The sequence below is a fragment of the Primulina tabacum genome, chromosome 1 (genome assembly GCF_025594145.1).
Source record: "Primulina tabacum isolate GXHZ01 chromosome 1, ASM2559414v2, whole genome shotgun sequence".
NCBI classification, from domain to species: domain Eukaryota; kingdom Viridiplantae; phylum Streptophyta; class Magnoliopsida; order Lamiales; family Gesneriaceae; genus Primulina; species Primulina tabacum.
In genome coordinates, this window is record NC_134550.1 from 14,001,221 (window position 1) to 14,017,924 (window position 16,704).

Below are 16,704 nucleotides of genomic sequence, written 5' to 3' on the forward strand. Positions count from 1 at the left end.
GTGAGTTTGTGGGGAAGCAAAATGAGGCATTTTGTGGTAATAATGTCCCAACCTACCCATTCAACCCCACAGGACATATGCAATGTCCTTTGAAGTACTCACTACTTGTGGGCCTCTTTATATATAATTGAAAATTATATGTATCCAAATACTATTTGATGCAATTTGCAAATTATTGGATTCTCTCAGAGAGATATATATATATATATATATATAATATAATTTTATCGTTGATCGATCAATTCTGTGTGGTCGGATTTATTTATTTAGATTTTTGTGGGCAAGGTCACATGCCACTTAAACTCTAAAGGTCCCCTTTTATAAATCTTTAAAAAGAAAAACATAATTCTGAAGGTTTAATTTACAACTTTTTCAAATTTATATGATCAGTCTTTTCAGGCTACATTATATATTATATTACTGATAAACCATCGGAAAATGAATATATACTTTATAAAAAAAATATATGATATCCAAACATGACTATGTATCTAAACATTTGATAGCGAATTATGAATGCTATATATATAATTTTGTTTGTAAACCACCACATATTATTACAATATTAGATAAATTTGTTTTTTTTTACTTTATTCAAGAAAATATTATATTATACACAATAAAGTCCTGTATAAGCATTGCGCGCGCATGCATAAGGCCGCTCGTATAAATTAAAATTAGAGGGAATTAAAATACATTTTTTGTTTATAATATTTGGAAGACGATTGATTCATTGGCATCAGTTCGAGTAATTATTCTTTTCAGATGAACAAAAATGGATCTTCTCAATATTTGGAGAGAAAAAAAAATAATTATTCCTATCAAAATGCAATTTCATTCAATCGTTTTCTTAACACGAACATATTTGATCATTTAAAAATTTTGATGGAAACATAATTTTTTAATGAGAGAGACTTAATTTAATATGTGAAAATATAATGTATAATCTTTATAAAAAAAATGTGATTTTGGTGTAATTTTACGTAAAATGATGAAATATATGATTACTTGCGAAAGATTTCGGGATAGCGCGCAAAAGAAGATTGATTTATGTCGCATTCATCAGATGCGCCTCTGATTTGATTTACAATTCTTTCCCACCTGATGTATTTTAGTAGTCAACCTCAAAATCGGAATTTGGATCACGATTGCTTCACCATTACACTAATAATCCAACGACTTTACAGATGAAACAATGGACTACCAAATTAGAAAATAACAAAGAAAATAAAACCCAAACCTACAAGAATCTTACAGGAAGGAAAAATACATACTAACATATCTTGAAAATTCTTATGATGAATTTAGTAAGGCGACGAGATTTCGAAAATAATCTTCGGTACATGGTATCGTGAGATGTCCCAACGGGTGATGATACCCGAACTCTTCTTCCGCCCAATGCAGCAGTTCTTGGAACGATGGTTGGTTCAGATACGATATGGGCACGACGAATCGCTTGTGCGATTCGCCTACGTAGACCGCAAAGTGCCCTTTCGGGACGTCGTGACTTGCTGTCGAATCCGGACGTAGCTTTCCCTTGGCTTTCGACTTGATTCCCATCTTGATGATGAGAGTATAGATGGCAAAATCTTGTGAAAATATGCTAATCGGGACGTGGGTTTGTGAAGAGAATTTGTATGTGGGGAGAAAGTCTAAGCCTTGAATGGAGTTGTCCAAGTATGAAGCCTGGGAAGTTGAGTAGATAAGGAAGTTGGGCGACACATTAAGTGAGGAAAATGGCATGCAATCACATGGTTTTGACTAAACTGTTGCAAGACATTGTGGCCTACCACTTTAATTAGGGAAGCAACAATTAGAGCTGCGAAGTAACATGAATTAATGTGTGTGTAATATAAATTATTTACATTAGGTTGTTCAGAAATTAGACTAGTTAATAACATCTAATCGTCGAATAGTTTTTGAGGAAAATGAGTGACTTTGATGTCCGTCGGATCTTCTACAAGTAAGGTTGTATTTGGATGAACGTTGGATCAAGCTCTTCTCGCTTTATTAATTATACGTTATAGTCAGCGTTTACACGATGCAACTGATATTTTTGACGTATAACAGCTCAAGTATTATGTTTCAATCTTTTCGTTTCCAATGGTACATTCAGATTGTTTAAACTGCTGTGATCGTTGTGTTAGATATTTAACATAATGAAGAACTAAATTCAATCTACATACAAACATAATAATTGAAGATTGATATTCAGAAATATAAGTAAGAACGAATTCTAGCTAATGATCATTGATGTTGAATTTGATATAGGAACTGTAGAGTTTACACAAACTGGAGAAAAAGATATCTAAATATTTATACAATTTTATAGATGATGCATTTATGAATAACTGCATTGATTCATGGACCTTGTATGCCACTATTTATATATTTCTCTAAGCATCATAAACAAACTCTAGATTTGACAAATTTTGATGATGTTCATTTGAGATATGGTAAAACAAATATCGAAATATTTACCATATTAACATAGATAATGTTTCACGCCTTTAGGTCAAAAGATCATTAATTTGGTAATAATGTGTTTAATGACCACTTTATTTTTCTTAACATATTCTTCAACAGCTATAATACTTTATGTCGATATACTTAATTTGACTATTGTTCTAGTCAAAAGGACTACAATTGATTTTTTGTAATATAATCTTTATGACTTAGACATGATATTTAGAATTCTAAGCTCAAATAAAACTCCTTAAAATAAATTATACAATAATGATTAAAAATAAGAAACAAATTTAGACTCCGTTGGAAAGTAATAAATTACTTCCAAATTGTCATATCATTAATATATAGGCATGTAAAACTTTAGTAACATGAATGTATCTCATAATATTTTTTATTCTTTCAGTTGTCAATACCTTGATTACTCTGATAATTCTCTTATAAATTCGGCTCCCACTAATCTTCTGATAAACATAATGACTCACAATGTTCTCAACAAAACTCAATGTAATGTTAGACTTGTTCCATTGTATATTCTTTTCTTAAGTGCTAACTTCAGCTCAAGTGGATAATCGATCAAATCAATGAGATCCTCAATTTCAGAAATCCACGACCAAGCTTTTTCGATGCATTCAATACCAGAATAATGAGGTGGATGCAAGGTATGGAAACATGAAACTAACTCATCCATCATAAGCTTCTCTAACTGACCAACTGCTTGGTTCACATTATCATTATCAACACGAGTACGAGGTCTACCACGTCCATGACCTTGACCACGAATCCTACCAATAAAGTTTCACTACCTTCTTTCATTCTATGAATATACCAATTACTGATTAGACTGGTAATACACAAACCACATAAACACATACTCATGCTGGCAAGTAGGATACACAAGCGCAATGAACATTTTAGTGTCAAGACTCCAGTGTCCTAGACTCTAGATCGAGCGTATCTCAGTTTATGCTTTGATACCATGATGTGAGGCTCAATAATTAGAATTAGAATTAATTGTAAACAATATTAATTTAATTAAAATCTGCAGAAGAAAATGATTTAAAATACTTAAAAATGGATATCAGTGCTTGGAAAATGTTCGGCATGACCTCTCGTAAATAAGACATACCAAAAATTTAAAATACTTGTAAAGAAAAATGACTCAAAGATGACGTTGTGGTATTCTTAATGTGAGGCCCGGGGCCGAAGAGGGCGGGGGTGATCGCCGGTGCCATGAGGTGGCACGGACAATGAGCGGCTCTTTGCAGGCTTCTAGGTGGAGGGAACATGGATGAATCGTTCTTACACCGGAAATAGAGGATTTTGAAATTGTTCAGGTATGAGACTATGTAGTTGAAAAGGGCTTAAAAAATTTGATTTGTAATACTCATATCAAGAAGGTGCATTTTCTTTTCGGTAGCTCATCACATAAGAATTCCAAAGTTAAGCGTTCTTGACTTGGGGCAATTCTGGGATGAGTGACCTCCTGAGAAGTTTTCTAGGGCGCGTGTGAGTGAGGACATAAGCACGCTGGAAAGACTTGTCTTGATACAGTGATGACAGTCATCGAATCTAGAATGTTACACTTAAACAATCAGACATAAGTGCCAAGCAGACACAAATCAACAATTCATATGCAGCAATTCAAATATAACATACAAGACTTACATCAACATAAAATAAATCTAAATCCACCACAAGCTCAACTTTGATATCCTCGACCTAACAAATAATAAAATAAGCCGAATAATTCCACAATTTAGTAACAAAACTAAAATAATCCAACTTTTTTAAAAAAAACTACTAAATTTGAATTTATTTTCTAAAATCAAACTTTGACGATTTAAATTATTAAAACCTCGTTTCAATATTCTACCGAGTCGCATATTATTTCGAATAATTCTCAATTTTACGATTAAAACTAACATTCCCAAAAAAAATCAACAAATCGTTTAAATTTCCAACGTAGCGATTTTATTCAACTAATTATAATTCAAATCAATTCCAACAACTCTAATAATCAAGATATTAGTCATAATTTCCCAATTTAATCGCAAAAATCAATCCGACCAAATTTATAGGCATCATCGAATTATACCTTAAAGAATTCAAACAATCGAACATACAACATAAACCCGATATATTCGTCAATATAACATATTACAATCAACGAAACGAAGTTAAAGCAGAGCGGTTGAAATTCTCACAATCAGCCGCTTGCTAAAGAAGTTTACAACAATTAGAAAATACAAAAAAAAAAAAAAAGAAAAAGAAAAAAAAGACTATTCTACCATTAAGCTCCAGAAATAAGAAACCTGAAGATAACAAAAACTGGCACATTTTTGCACCTAATCTGGGCAAAAAATTAAATTTTTATGTGAACTATATCGAAGTTAAAAAATTTTAAAGTTATTAATTGCGGTTTTATTTTATCGAGCTGTATTTTGTTTCATTAAAAAAAATAGAATTGTCGAGAAGGGTTTCTTCGAAGAAAAATTTGTTGTGTCATGAGAGATCAATTAAGATGTTCGTACTTTATATATCATGAATTAATAGATAATACAATCTGTGATATTTTTCACACACATATAATAAATGTAAGAATTCAAAGAATTCATTTGTTTATTATATTAATCCTTAAACTTTTAAGGATATACAATATAAAACTCGCACTCGCACTCGCACTCGACCATAAGTGAATGTCGTTGGAAATTTGAACATCTACTAATAATTTTTTTCCCAAATTCATCTTTAAATATAAATTTCATACTCACGAGAAATTTAAGATCCGATTCCAGCAAGTGTCACTAATCCAGACGCAGGTTTCAAAATTGTCCCGAGCCTAAAATCACGAATAAGACCATTAGAAAGGGGCCAAGAGGGTGTCCTCGCGTAGCCCCTCCAACGCTCAAGTCAGAGACTGAGGATATGAATGAAGAGCAGCTAGGGGTGCAGTTGGAAAACAATATAGTGAATGAATTATCATACTCTCAAATCTGGTATTTATAGGAGAATATCTGGGCCCTTGATGGGTATGTCTTCCATTTAGGCTAGAGATGGACAGGGGGCATTGGGCCCATCCATGGGTATCACCAGTCTCCTCCTCCCGAGTCGAACTGAATCGTAGCTTCAAAGTTCGATTAATTGTTCTCGGTTTACAACGTGAGAGTTGTGCACTTTTTCCCTGCTGCTCTTAGTTTCCTTAAGTTTGAAAACATATCAAATCGAAACCATGTCTGCGGCTCGCCCCTCAACAGCTGGGCCCTCACGCCTGCTCAACCCTCGGCATCCGAGCTCTTGCCCTCGCCTTGCACACCAGCTCGCCATAGCAGCCTCGCCCCATCGCTTTCCCAGCCGCCTCGCCATAGTACTCCCTCGCCCCGCAGCCTGCACGGACGCACATCGCGCGGCCTCGCCCCTCCTCGCCCAAACACCCCAACAGCTTCGCCCTTGCCTCGCCCCTCACCCCAGCAACTCTAGCCCCTCCTCGTGCAAACACCCCAACAGCTTCACCCTTCGCCCGAATGCACCCTCACTAGCACGCTCGCCCTTGCCCCAAAGCCTTGCCCTCGCCGATCACCGTGCGCCTCGCCCCAAGCCACGCTCCAAGCTTCACCCTCGCCATCCCCCGCGCACGCCAGCGCCCAGCCTCATCATCACCCTCGCCCTCGCCATGCACGCCAGCGCCCAGCCTCACCCTACAGTTTCTCGTCCAAGCGCACCACGCTCGCCCTGCCGAAGCGCTCGCCCTGTCGAAGCGCACGCCCCAGGGGTCATCGCCCTCGCCCACTCGCCCGAGCGTGCGCCACGCTCGCCCGGTGCGCCCTCGCCCCCAAGCCTCGCCTCTCCCTCTCGTCCCCGCGCCTCTCCCCTCCTCGCCTAAGAGCCAGCACGCTCGCCCTCCTCCTTCGCAAGCCCTCGCCCTAAGATCTCTCGCCTCGCCCCTGCACCAGCCTAGCCCAGCACGTCGAGCGCTCGCCCTGCATAGCCTCGCCCTCCGCCCCTTGCGAATGATTGCGAGGTTTCTGAAGAGCTTTTGGGAACTTTGCCCCCAAACCCCCGGTTAGTTTGATCCCCGCGACCTGACCGGGCAGGTCGATCCCCGTAATTTTTGTAGCGTCAAAAATCGCTCGTTATCGACAAACCAAATAATTTTTTCTAATAAGGTATGCCTTTGACAAGGTCCTCTACTAAGATTTTGAAAGAAAATAATTTTCACTTTCCCGTGCCATTGACTCCTCTGCTAAAATAGTTCTTAGCAGGAAAAATTAAACTTCAATCTTCTCAGTACTAACTCCTCTGCTAGGCGATGACTTAGCATGAAAATAAAACTCTCGCCTCATCATCTCGTAACTCGTCTGCTAAACCGGGTCTTAGTGTGAAAATAAAACTCTCGCCTCATCATCTCGTAACTCCTTTGCTAAGCCGGGCCTTAGCAGGAAAATAAAACTTCTACCTCCTCACCCTCTGAGTCCTCTGCTAGGTGATGACTCAGTAGGAAAATAAAACTTCCACCACCTCACCCTATGACTCCTCTGCTAGGGGATGCCTAGGCAGGAAAATAAAACTTCCACCTTCTCACCATCTGACTCTTCTGCTAGGGGATGACTCAACAGGAAAATAAAATCTCCATCTCCTCACCTTCTGACTCCTCTACTAGGCGATGGCTCAGCAGAAAAATAAAATTTTTCTCTACTAGGCGATGCCTTAGTGGGAAAATAAAATTTTTCTCCTCTACTAGGCCATGCCTTAGTAGGAACATAAAATTTTTTTCCCCAACTTTACTCCTCTATTAGGCGACGTCTTAGTAGGGAAAATTAATTTTCTCCTTCCCAACTCTGGTCCTCTGCTATGTGATGCTTTAGCAGGAAAATTTAATTCTCCTTCTCCACTCTGCTCCTCTGCTAGGCGCTGCCTTAACAGGAAAATAAAATTATTCTCTTCCACTCTGCTCCTCTGCTAGGCCATGCCTTAGCAGGAAAATTTAATTCTCCTCTTCCACTCTGCTCCTCTATTAGGCGATGCTTTAGCAGGAAAATAAAATTTTTCTCTATCCCAACTCAGCTCCTCTGCTAGGCGATGCCTTAGCAGGAAAATTTAATTTTTCCCCTCCCAAACTCTGCTCCTCTGTTAGGCTATGCCTTAGTAGGAAAATTTAATTTTCTCCTTCCTAACTCTGCTCCTCTACAAGGCGATGCCTTAGTAGGAAAATTTAATTTTTCTCCTGTACGCTGCTCCTCTACTAGGCGATGCCTTAGTAGGAAAATTTAATTTTCTTCTTTCCCATCTCTACTCCTCTACTAGGCGATGCCTTAGTAGGAAAATAAAGTTTTCTCACTTTCATAATACAACAACATTCATGAAATGAAATGAAGAACTTGATTTTATTGAATTCCAACTATTTACAAGAGAAAATTCAAAGATGAAATACATCAACGATAAATCCAGAATGATATTTCCTAAGGTGGTAAGCATTCCAAAGCCTTGCCTTGAGCATTCTCCAAGTAATAAGCTCCAACATTAAATTTCTCAATAACTCTAAAAAGACCCTCCCACTCTGGGTCCATCTTTTCCCTCTGCTCTTCTTGTACCTTCAACAATGCCAAGTCACCCACTTTTTCTTTTCCTAATCATGTTAACCTCCACACGCGCCCTTTATTCATCCTCCCTAACTACCGCTTCATAACACCGACGCGTGACTTTTTGGTCCTCGCGCAAGACTCCAACTCCTTTTCCCACAGGAAACTTAAGCTTCTGATGATAAGTGGAAGCTACGGCTCTAAAATTCTTCAGGGCTGGTCGTCCTAGAATTCCATTATACGCTGACGGGATATCCACCACGGTGAAGGCTATCATTTTTGTTATCCGCCGAGGATCAGTCCCCAAGGATAGGGGAAGAACAATCTGACCCAAAGGTGGGATGGCGTGTCCTGCAAACCCATACAGCTGGGTGGAGATCGGCTCAAACTCAAATCCTTCCACCTTCATTTGATACAACGTGCTCTTGAACAAGACGTTTACGGAGCTTCCATTATCAATAAATATCCTCGCCACATCATAATTGGCAATGATGGTCGTCACCACCAAGGCATCATTATGTGGAGTCACCACGCCTCGGTGGTCTTCCGGCCCAAAGATGATGACGGGGTCTTGTGGTGAGTCTGCACCCCTAGATATCTCAAAGTTCTCCATCCTTCTCCCATGTGCCTTCCGAGCTCGCCTAGAGTCTTCATTAGGAGCACCCCCCGAGATCATATGAATCATTCCTCTCGTAGGGTGGTTATCCTCATTCATTCTCATCTTCGGTTCGACGGGCTCCTGAGGGACATCTTGATCTCGACCTTCCCCTCTCCGCTCCCCGAACCTCTGATTTATCCACGGAGGGCCTTGACTACGCCTAGGGGACGGGCGAGACCTTTGTCGACTCCCGGATGAGGATCCTTCTCGTCTATCCAGCGAAGGCAATCTAGCACTGCTCTCAACCCTTTGCGACTTCTCCAACCTCCCATCGGGCTCCTTCACCTCCATCACCTTGTCACGACTCCTCTCTAGAGGAACATGGGATGAGAATTCTCCTCTGCCCCTAGTTTTATCCTCCTCCCTCTTGCGCGCACCTCTTTTCCTACCTCCTCTTTCCGCTCCCTCAACTCTAATTCCCCCAGGCCGCTGCTCCATCCTCTTATGCCGCTGGGCATCTTCTAGATTTACATATTTTTTCGTCCGAGATAGCAGATCATCATAACTTGATGGAGGTTTCTTGACCAATGATTTAAAGTACTCCCCTCCCCTTAGTCCTTGGGTAAAGACACTTATCATGATGTCAGGGGAAGCATCTGGTATATCCAGCTCTGCATTGTTGAAACGCCTGATAAATTCTCGCAGAGTTTCAGTTTCTTGCTGCTTCATCACAAACAAGCTCAAATAATTTCTTTGGTGCCTCTTGCTGCTAGCGAATCTATGCAAGAAAGTAGCGGAAAAATCCTCGAAAGATCGTAGAGAGTTGGGCTGCAAGGTGTTAAACCATTGTTGAGCTGACCTCACCAACGTGCCCAGAAACACCTTACACTTAACTCCATCTGAATACTGATGCAACAGAGCTGCGTTCTCAAACCTTCCCAAATGTTTTTCTGGGTCAGTAAGACCATCGTACTCTCCCACATTTGATTGTCGGAAACTTGGAGGAAGCCATTCCTCCAAAATGGCAAGGGAAAAAGGACTCTCTTTCCTGGACACTGGAGCTCTGTTTCTCAATTACTGCCTCAACATTCTTATCTCCTTCTACATCTACACCATCTCGGGATTCTCCCCGCCTTGGAGGGGTTGCGTCTCTTCAACCCTGCTCTGATGACCCTGGGCATTCTCCTCTCGCTCCTGGCGAGTGGCTTGTCCTTCAGCCAGCGTAGACTCTTGGTTCCTCTTCATGGCCTTGTCCACTATCTGAGTAATAAATTGGCCCAATTGTTCCAGGGTCAAGTTTCCCACGTTCTCATTGGGAGGGGGTTGCTCGGCCTCGGTCTCGTGACGAGGCTGTTTGGATCTTGTCTCCTAACGAGGTTGTTCGGTTCTTGTCTCTTGACGAAGTTGTTCCTGCCTCGTCTCAAGACGTGGTTATTCCTGCCTCGTCTCAAGACGAGGTTGTTCTTGTCTCATCTCAACATAATATTGTTTGGATCCCATATGAGGACGCGACAATGCTGTGTTAGTTCTTCTGCTCCCTCTCCTACTTGCCATCTCTAGGTCTCAGCTCAAACTTCCCACAGACGGCGCCAAGTGATACTAACGGAAAATTTAGGGTCCGATTCCAGCAATTATCACTAGTCCAGAGGTTTCAAAATTATTTCGAGCATGAAATCCCGAATAAGATTGTTAGAAGGGGGCCAGGAGGGTGTCATATCGTAGCCTCTCCAACGCTAAAGTCAGAGACTGAGGATATGAATGAAGAGCGGCGAGGGGTGATGGTGAAAAACAATATAGTGAATGAATTATCATACGCTCAAACTTGGTATTTATAGGAGAATATCTGGGTCTTTGATGGGCCTGTCTTCTATTTGGGCTAGAGATGGACCGGGGGTAGTGGGCCCATCAATAAAGTATCAAAATTGAATAATTTAAACGGTTTTCAGTAAAATAATAATAATGATATAATAGCCATTAATCAGTTCACTGGGCATTTTGTTAGTTGATTACGGACATATTGGAGAGTTGAAGACATTTTGTTCAAAGGAAAAATCTAAAGTAATGATTATATTCTTCCACTACTACTTTATTATTGAAACTTGGGAGAAACATTTGACATTTAAAAATGAAGTAGCCCATTATCTTTGAGTCAATAAGAGGTCCCTTTTGTACTCGCAAACCTACTAGTTAGCTAGTTCATCCATGGTGGAGGCTTAATTGAGATAAAACACTTTGATTCATGTTGCCATATTATCATTTGGTTGTTTTAAGTCAACCCTTTTTGGAGGTACCTATTCTAGTGCAAAAAAAAAAAAAAAAACTTTTTTAAGAATCGGTACTTATATTTTTTTCACTTAATCGAGAGAATGGTTTGTTAATAATTAAGTTTTGAAGTTGATATTTCGTCTTAAACTTCTTACGTTCTGTCATATAAAAAGTTGGTTTTCGTTCCCTATAGCTTTTGAGTTTTTTTTGCAAATTTTACCTGATTTCGGCCTAAAATTTCAATGCCGAGTGAGATTGTTGAGTTGACTCAGGCGATCACCGATGTAGCACATTAAAAAAAGAGAGGAGGTTTTTCCGAATTGTGAGAAAAATTGTTGTGGTTGCCATATTGCCATGCCATGATAAAATAAATAATACAAATAACAATATAGCAATAAAATTTGAAACTTATTGATATGGCGTCTAATTTGGGCCAAATAGAGGACCAAAAATCTATATAGCCGGCTAACTTACAATATGATTTTATCGCGGTTTTATATTTAAAATTAGGAAAATTTGTATTTTTTGTGTTGTATTTATGTAATTTTGTGATTTCGATTCCCTATATTATTGAATTCAGTTTATTCATGCATCTTTAGATTTTTGTCAATTTTATCGCTACATTAGTGTCACATTAGCACTACGTCAGGAAAAAGACTAAATTTTTCAAAAAAAAAAAAAAACAAAGATGATGAACTAAAACTGAAATTCGACAACCTAGAGGACCAAAATCGTAAAAAAAAAAAAAAACACACACACACATACAAAGCTAAACAAGTAATTTTTCCTTAAATTATATTTATAATAACGATTATATAATTTGAAACCATTAACTAAATCGTATAATAAAGTTCTTTCATCAAGTCTCCGCTATTGTGTCGCCAACTTTGACAAGCCAATCTCTATCCCGGAGCACATATCAATCTTGTTCCCTTGCTTCATAAACTAATTTTAGGACAGCACCGAAATATAATATAGCTATAATTACAAATATTAGTTTAATTCAAATATTTTCAACCACATATCTTATAATTTGTCATGTAAAACCGAACGTTTGTCACTTTACCAAAAGTTATAGCTGGTAGTAATTGTACAACTCAAATATTTTAAATCGCACAACAGTTCAAAAAACACAATTCAATCGCTCTTCCTACAGGAACAATTATTGCACCCAATAAGACATGATCATGTGTCGGCATGTCCGAGTGACTCACATTTCTACAAGGGGCAGCAAAAATAGTCAAGATCATTTCATCCACACAAAATATATCATGCTTGCTCAAAATTACCTAAAATTGACTTAAGCCTAATCTTAGAATATTTCTCCAAATGCCCTGTACCAATTTTGTTACACCAAATAGGAAGGTGACGAGCACTAAATCTACCTCGTTCTGTATCAAGTAGGACCGATCGTTCCAAATCGGATTCATTGAATCGTATCGAAATATATATACATACGCAAGTAAATGGTAGGGACTTCTGTTCTTCACCAAATATGCAAGTCTAAATTAATGGTCATGAGTTGGAAACCAAACTCATGTGATTCCTCATGTGCCAAAGTCCCTCACTTGGAGCCTTTTTTTATATATCGAATATTGATATTGCGTATGTGCCACGACTATAGTGTTTTAATATCACAACTTTGATCAAAGTTATTGTCCAAATCCATATATATAACTCTCAAGAACTGAAGCCGATGTGAGGCATTTGACATTATATGCAACTCCATATGATGCGATGCAGCAAACCTTTTTGACACGTCGGGATCACTCCAAAGCAAAATAAGGCGTGTTTCGATTTTGAAGGATTTTTGGGGGATTAAAATTACAACTCTTTGGGTGCAAACAAAGCCAACATACAAAATTCATTTCTTTGCCAATATTTTTGCAGTGTTTTTCAGTCAAATTTCATCGTTCGAGTTACAAATTTAGTGTTCTACCCTTTTTGGTAAATTTTAATTTGGTAATAAATTGGATGAGGAAATTCGAAAATTCGTTTCAGAATTCATTTATTTAATTTTATATTTCCTAGGTGTAATATTATCTTTTCATTTCTCCTCTCTCATTGTTTTATTTCCTTGAATCAAGTTATGACATGGATGCTTGATTGTTCGGACGGTTATTTCCAAGTTTGGGGAAAAAAAGAAAATGGATTTGTAGGTGATGGGATCGGGTTGGGGGAAAATCGTTAAACTACAATAGCTCGATTTTTGAAATATTGAACATCGATGAATTAAATCGAGTTTGATTTTTAAACTAAGCGGAAGACAATTGAAATAATCCTTCGTAGAAACCGATTAAATATTTTGTAAAGTATTTAAAATATATTCAAGTTGAAGGTGTGAAAATATTTTAATTGAAGCATTTTATCAAATATTTGATACGCAATATTTTGGTATTTGAAGAACACATAAATGCTTCAACAATGCATCTTTAAAATAATGGAAATGATAAGTAAGTGCAAAAAATAAATAGACACAAATTTGTTTATGGATGTTCGTAGACTTGAAATGCTCCTACGCCACTCCTTCTTCCCCTTGGGAAGGATTCACTAGAAGACTTTGATTTATACAACTCTTTGTATAAACCCACTGAACTTAGGACTTACACTACTGCCTAACTGAACTCCTAGCACTCAACTAGACTGAAGGCAGCACCTCTTAGCCAGCATTTGTTTAACGTCTTTGTGCAAAGAATACATACACAAGTTTAACGTCTTTGTGCAAGAATCATTCAACTAATCTTTGAAGTTCAACTCTCTTGTATATGTGTGAGTGATTGTGTGTGAGAAATTTATCCTTTACAGTGTACATATCAAATGTATCCTCACACAAGGGTTTGTGCTCTCAACTAGCTGATATCTTCATACTAACTGCACATGCTTTGAATCCTCTTCAAAAGCTCTTGTTTGATCTTCAAGATGTTGTATGTATAGGCCCACAACACTGATATATAAGTTAGACACAAGAATATGACCGTTTGGAAAGTATTTGTACTGTTTCTGAGCTGAACATTTCCCTGAGCCAAAACTGGTCAGCTAGTCAAATTTGGTCAATTGTTTCACGCCCCGAGACCAAGGTTAGCCGACACCGGCATTGTTTTACAACCACACAATTGAAAACAACAAGCCATGTAGTATAGTATAAACCAAAAATCGGTTTATTTCTCATAATCAATCATAGAATTTTCTTTACAATAGTAACTGTGAGAACCTGAAATTCCAGCAGTAGCAGAGCTAGAAAAATTCCAGCAGCAACTCATATTTCAGAAGATGGTATTTTCCAGCAGACCAAAATCCAGGAGACAAAATCTAGCAGACGGAAAAGATGGTATTTTCCAGCAGACCAAAATCCAGCAGACGGAACCCAGCAGCAGAAGAGTTCAGTAGCGAGATTCCAGCAGATAGCTACTGGTTCTACTCAGGACTTGTAACTGAAGCATTTAACATGGAATAAAAGTTGTTAATGGAAGATTATGGTCATTAATTGGAAGGCTAACAACATATTTTGGCCTATAAATAGCACCCTCAATCTCTGAAATAGTTGTTACCAAAATCTTGAGTTATCACTTGAAATTAGAGCTAAGAGAGTGCATTTATCGAAGCTGTAAAATCCAGTAGCGAGGCAACCAGATTTCCAGACTTCAACCGAAATTCTTTAAGCAAATTATTGTAAGTGAGCTTATGTATAAATATCTTGAAATCCGTTTGATAACTCTGTTTTAAAGTTCAGTTTCTGTATGTTTAATTTCTGATATACGATTTTGAAGCACTGAAACTCCCTAGTAAACTAATGGTAGGAATATATATTCTGAACATTTCTGAATTCTGATTCTGATTCTGGCCTCACCCCTTAAAGGAGAGAACATTTAGGGGACTGATATCAGTTTAGCCATGAAATTCACTAACGTACTCAGTGCTTATTAATTCTGATTTCTGTTTTGAAACCTGTGATTTCTGAATTCTGATTCCTGTCCTGTTCTGAAAATACGAGTTTTCTGTATATTATTGTATTACTGTTTCTGTTGAAAACGATTTCGAAAACTGGGAGTTATTCCCGCCCATGCTTACTGAGTGACAAACATATCACTCACCCACTAAACCCATCTCAGATAAAAGCGAGGAGGAAAAGTTAGAGGAAGAAGAGCAAATTCAGTTCTGGGGCTGGTGAAGAAGACAGTTGTTTATTAGTTCTAGTTTATGTTTATTCCGCTGCATCTTTTAAGATACTGTTATATTTGGTTTTACATTTCCGCTGTAAAACATTAATGATTCGAGTTGTGTCAGACAATGAATTATTTCGCATTATGAATAAAAGACTGGTTTCTGAATTTTTTACTTCTGAGGCTTGTTGTTTTCGAATGTAAATTTGAGAGCAACGCCAGTGTCAACCAACCCCCGTCCCGGGACGTGACATTGAAGTGGTATCAAAGCAGGTTTCATAATCTGGGGAGGAGGAACTAGAAATAATAAGTTCTGATAGACTTCTGGAAAATAAGTCCTGAAAGTTACTGAAATAAGCTACTGTAATAGACTACTGAAAATTAACTACTGTAATAGACTACTGAAAATATAGACTAACTACGTACAGTTGGGAAAAATCAGTAGGGGGAAACAAATCAGAATGCAGTAGAGCTGTGAGTATTTCAGCAGCATGTCTGAAATGAAAAAAAAAATTTCAGTAGAACGAAAAAAAAAACAGTAGGATCAGACTAGTAGTCTGAAACCAGAAGCAGTAGATGGAAACCAGTAGATCTGAATGCAGAAGACTGGGTTAGTAGACTCGGAATGCAGCAGACTGGTTCTAACAGTGCTGGAAAGCAGCAGACAGTGCTGGAAAAGCAGCAGACTGATTGCAGTAGCATCAGAGTTGCAGTAGATAGGGAATTCCAGCAGGCGAATGCAGTAGACCTTGCAAATGGCATGGAAGTTGAGGTGTTTTTCGCGCAAACTTCAAACGGCCATAACTTTTGATCCAGGAGAAATTTTTACTATTAAAAGTAGGCGTTGGAAAGCTCTCGACGAGGAGAACCTAACCTAGAACTTACAATCATTCTAGCACCGCCGACGAACCCCAAAATCCTTCGTTTAGATAGGGATATCATCATTTCCGTAAAATTTTCCAACTTTTCAAAACTTTGAAGAATTTTCATTTCCAAATGGCTTAGCATTTTTACCCCAAACTTGGTACCATTCATGTTCTTGATGTGAAGGATTTTTAGTAAAATTTTCACGCCATTCTGAGACCAAAAAATTTTTGATCCATTTTCTTCTACTAAATGTTATAGGCATACTGATTCTGTTCATTCCAGTAATTGTCTATAGTTCGACTTGTATTCTTGATATCATTTCTGAACCTTCACTCTCATGTTTTGGATGTAGGATATGGCTGACCAAAGTAGCTACATTAAGAGCTTAGAAAGGAAGCTAGAGAAACTAAAAGAACATAACTACTGCCTAGAGCTGGACAAAGATGAATTAGAGCGTCGAGCAGAACACTTGAGAGGTGATGTTCAACGTTATGCTCATTATTTGCATGAGGCAGAAGAGAAGAATAGGAGAACTCAAGAAGAATTCGAAACCTCCCAAAAGACTGTGGCAGAATTCATCGAATTACGTGATACACTAGTTGAGAAGATCCAAATACTCAAGGATCAAAATCACCAACTTGTGCACCAGCATAATCAGTATAGTGAACAGACTGATGCAAAGATTCATGAGTTGCAGAGTACTGTTGAAGTTCTTAGTGACCAGAATGCAGTTCTGCATGGTCATATTGAACACCTACAAGCAGTAATA

The 16,704-nt window shown here is 38.3% G+C and overlaps 1 protein-coding gene across 1 annotated transcript; it reads right to left on the reverse strand.

Annotated features, from left to right (window-relative positions):
* Positions 1 to 7,925: 7,925 nt before the first annotated feature.
* LOC142505374 (uncharacterized) lies at positions 7,926 to 9,888 on the reverse strand. Its single transcript, XM_075618343.1, has 4 exons — positions 9,755 to 9,888; positions 8,808 to 9,691; positions 8,143 to 8,396; positions 7,926 to 8,057 (listed from the first exon to the last, which is right to left on the reverse strand). The coding sequence occupies exons 1-4, from the start codon at positions 9,886 to 9,888 to the stop codon at positions 7,926 to 7,928; spliced, it is 1,404 nt and encodes a 467-aa protein (XP_075474458.1).
* Between the last annotated feature and the right edge of the window lie 6,816 nt (positions 9,889 to 16,704).

Excerpts from the sequence above, each read along its gene's own strand:
- LOC142505374 (XM_075618343.1), bottom strand. The coding sequence starts at position 9,888 with ATGAAGAGGAACCAAGAGTCTACGCTGGCTGAAGGACAAGCCACTCGC. Across the intron at positions 8,397-8,807 it reads CGGGGAGCGGAGAGGGGAAG|GACACGCCATCCCACCTTTG; the intron begins GTCGAGATCAAG and ends ATGGGTTTGCAG. Across the intron at positions 8,058-8,142 it reads CGCGTCGGTGTTATGAAGCG|GTACAAGAAGAGCAGAGGGA; the intron begins GTAGTTAGGGAG and ends GCATTGTTGAAG.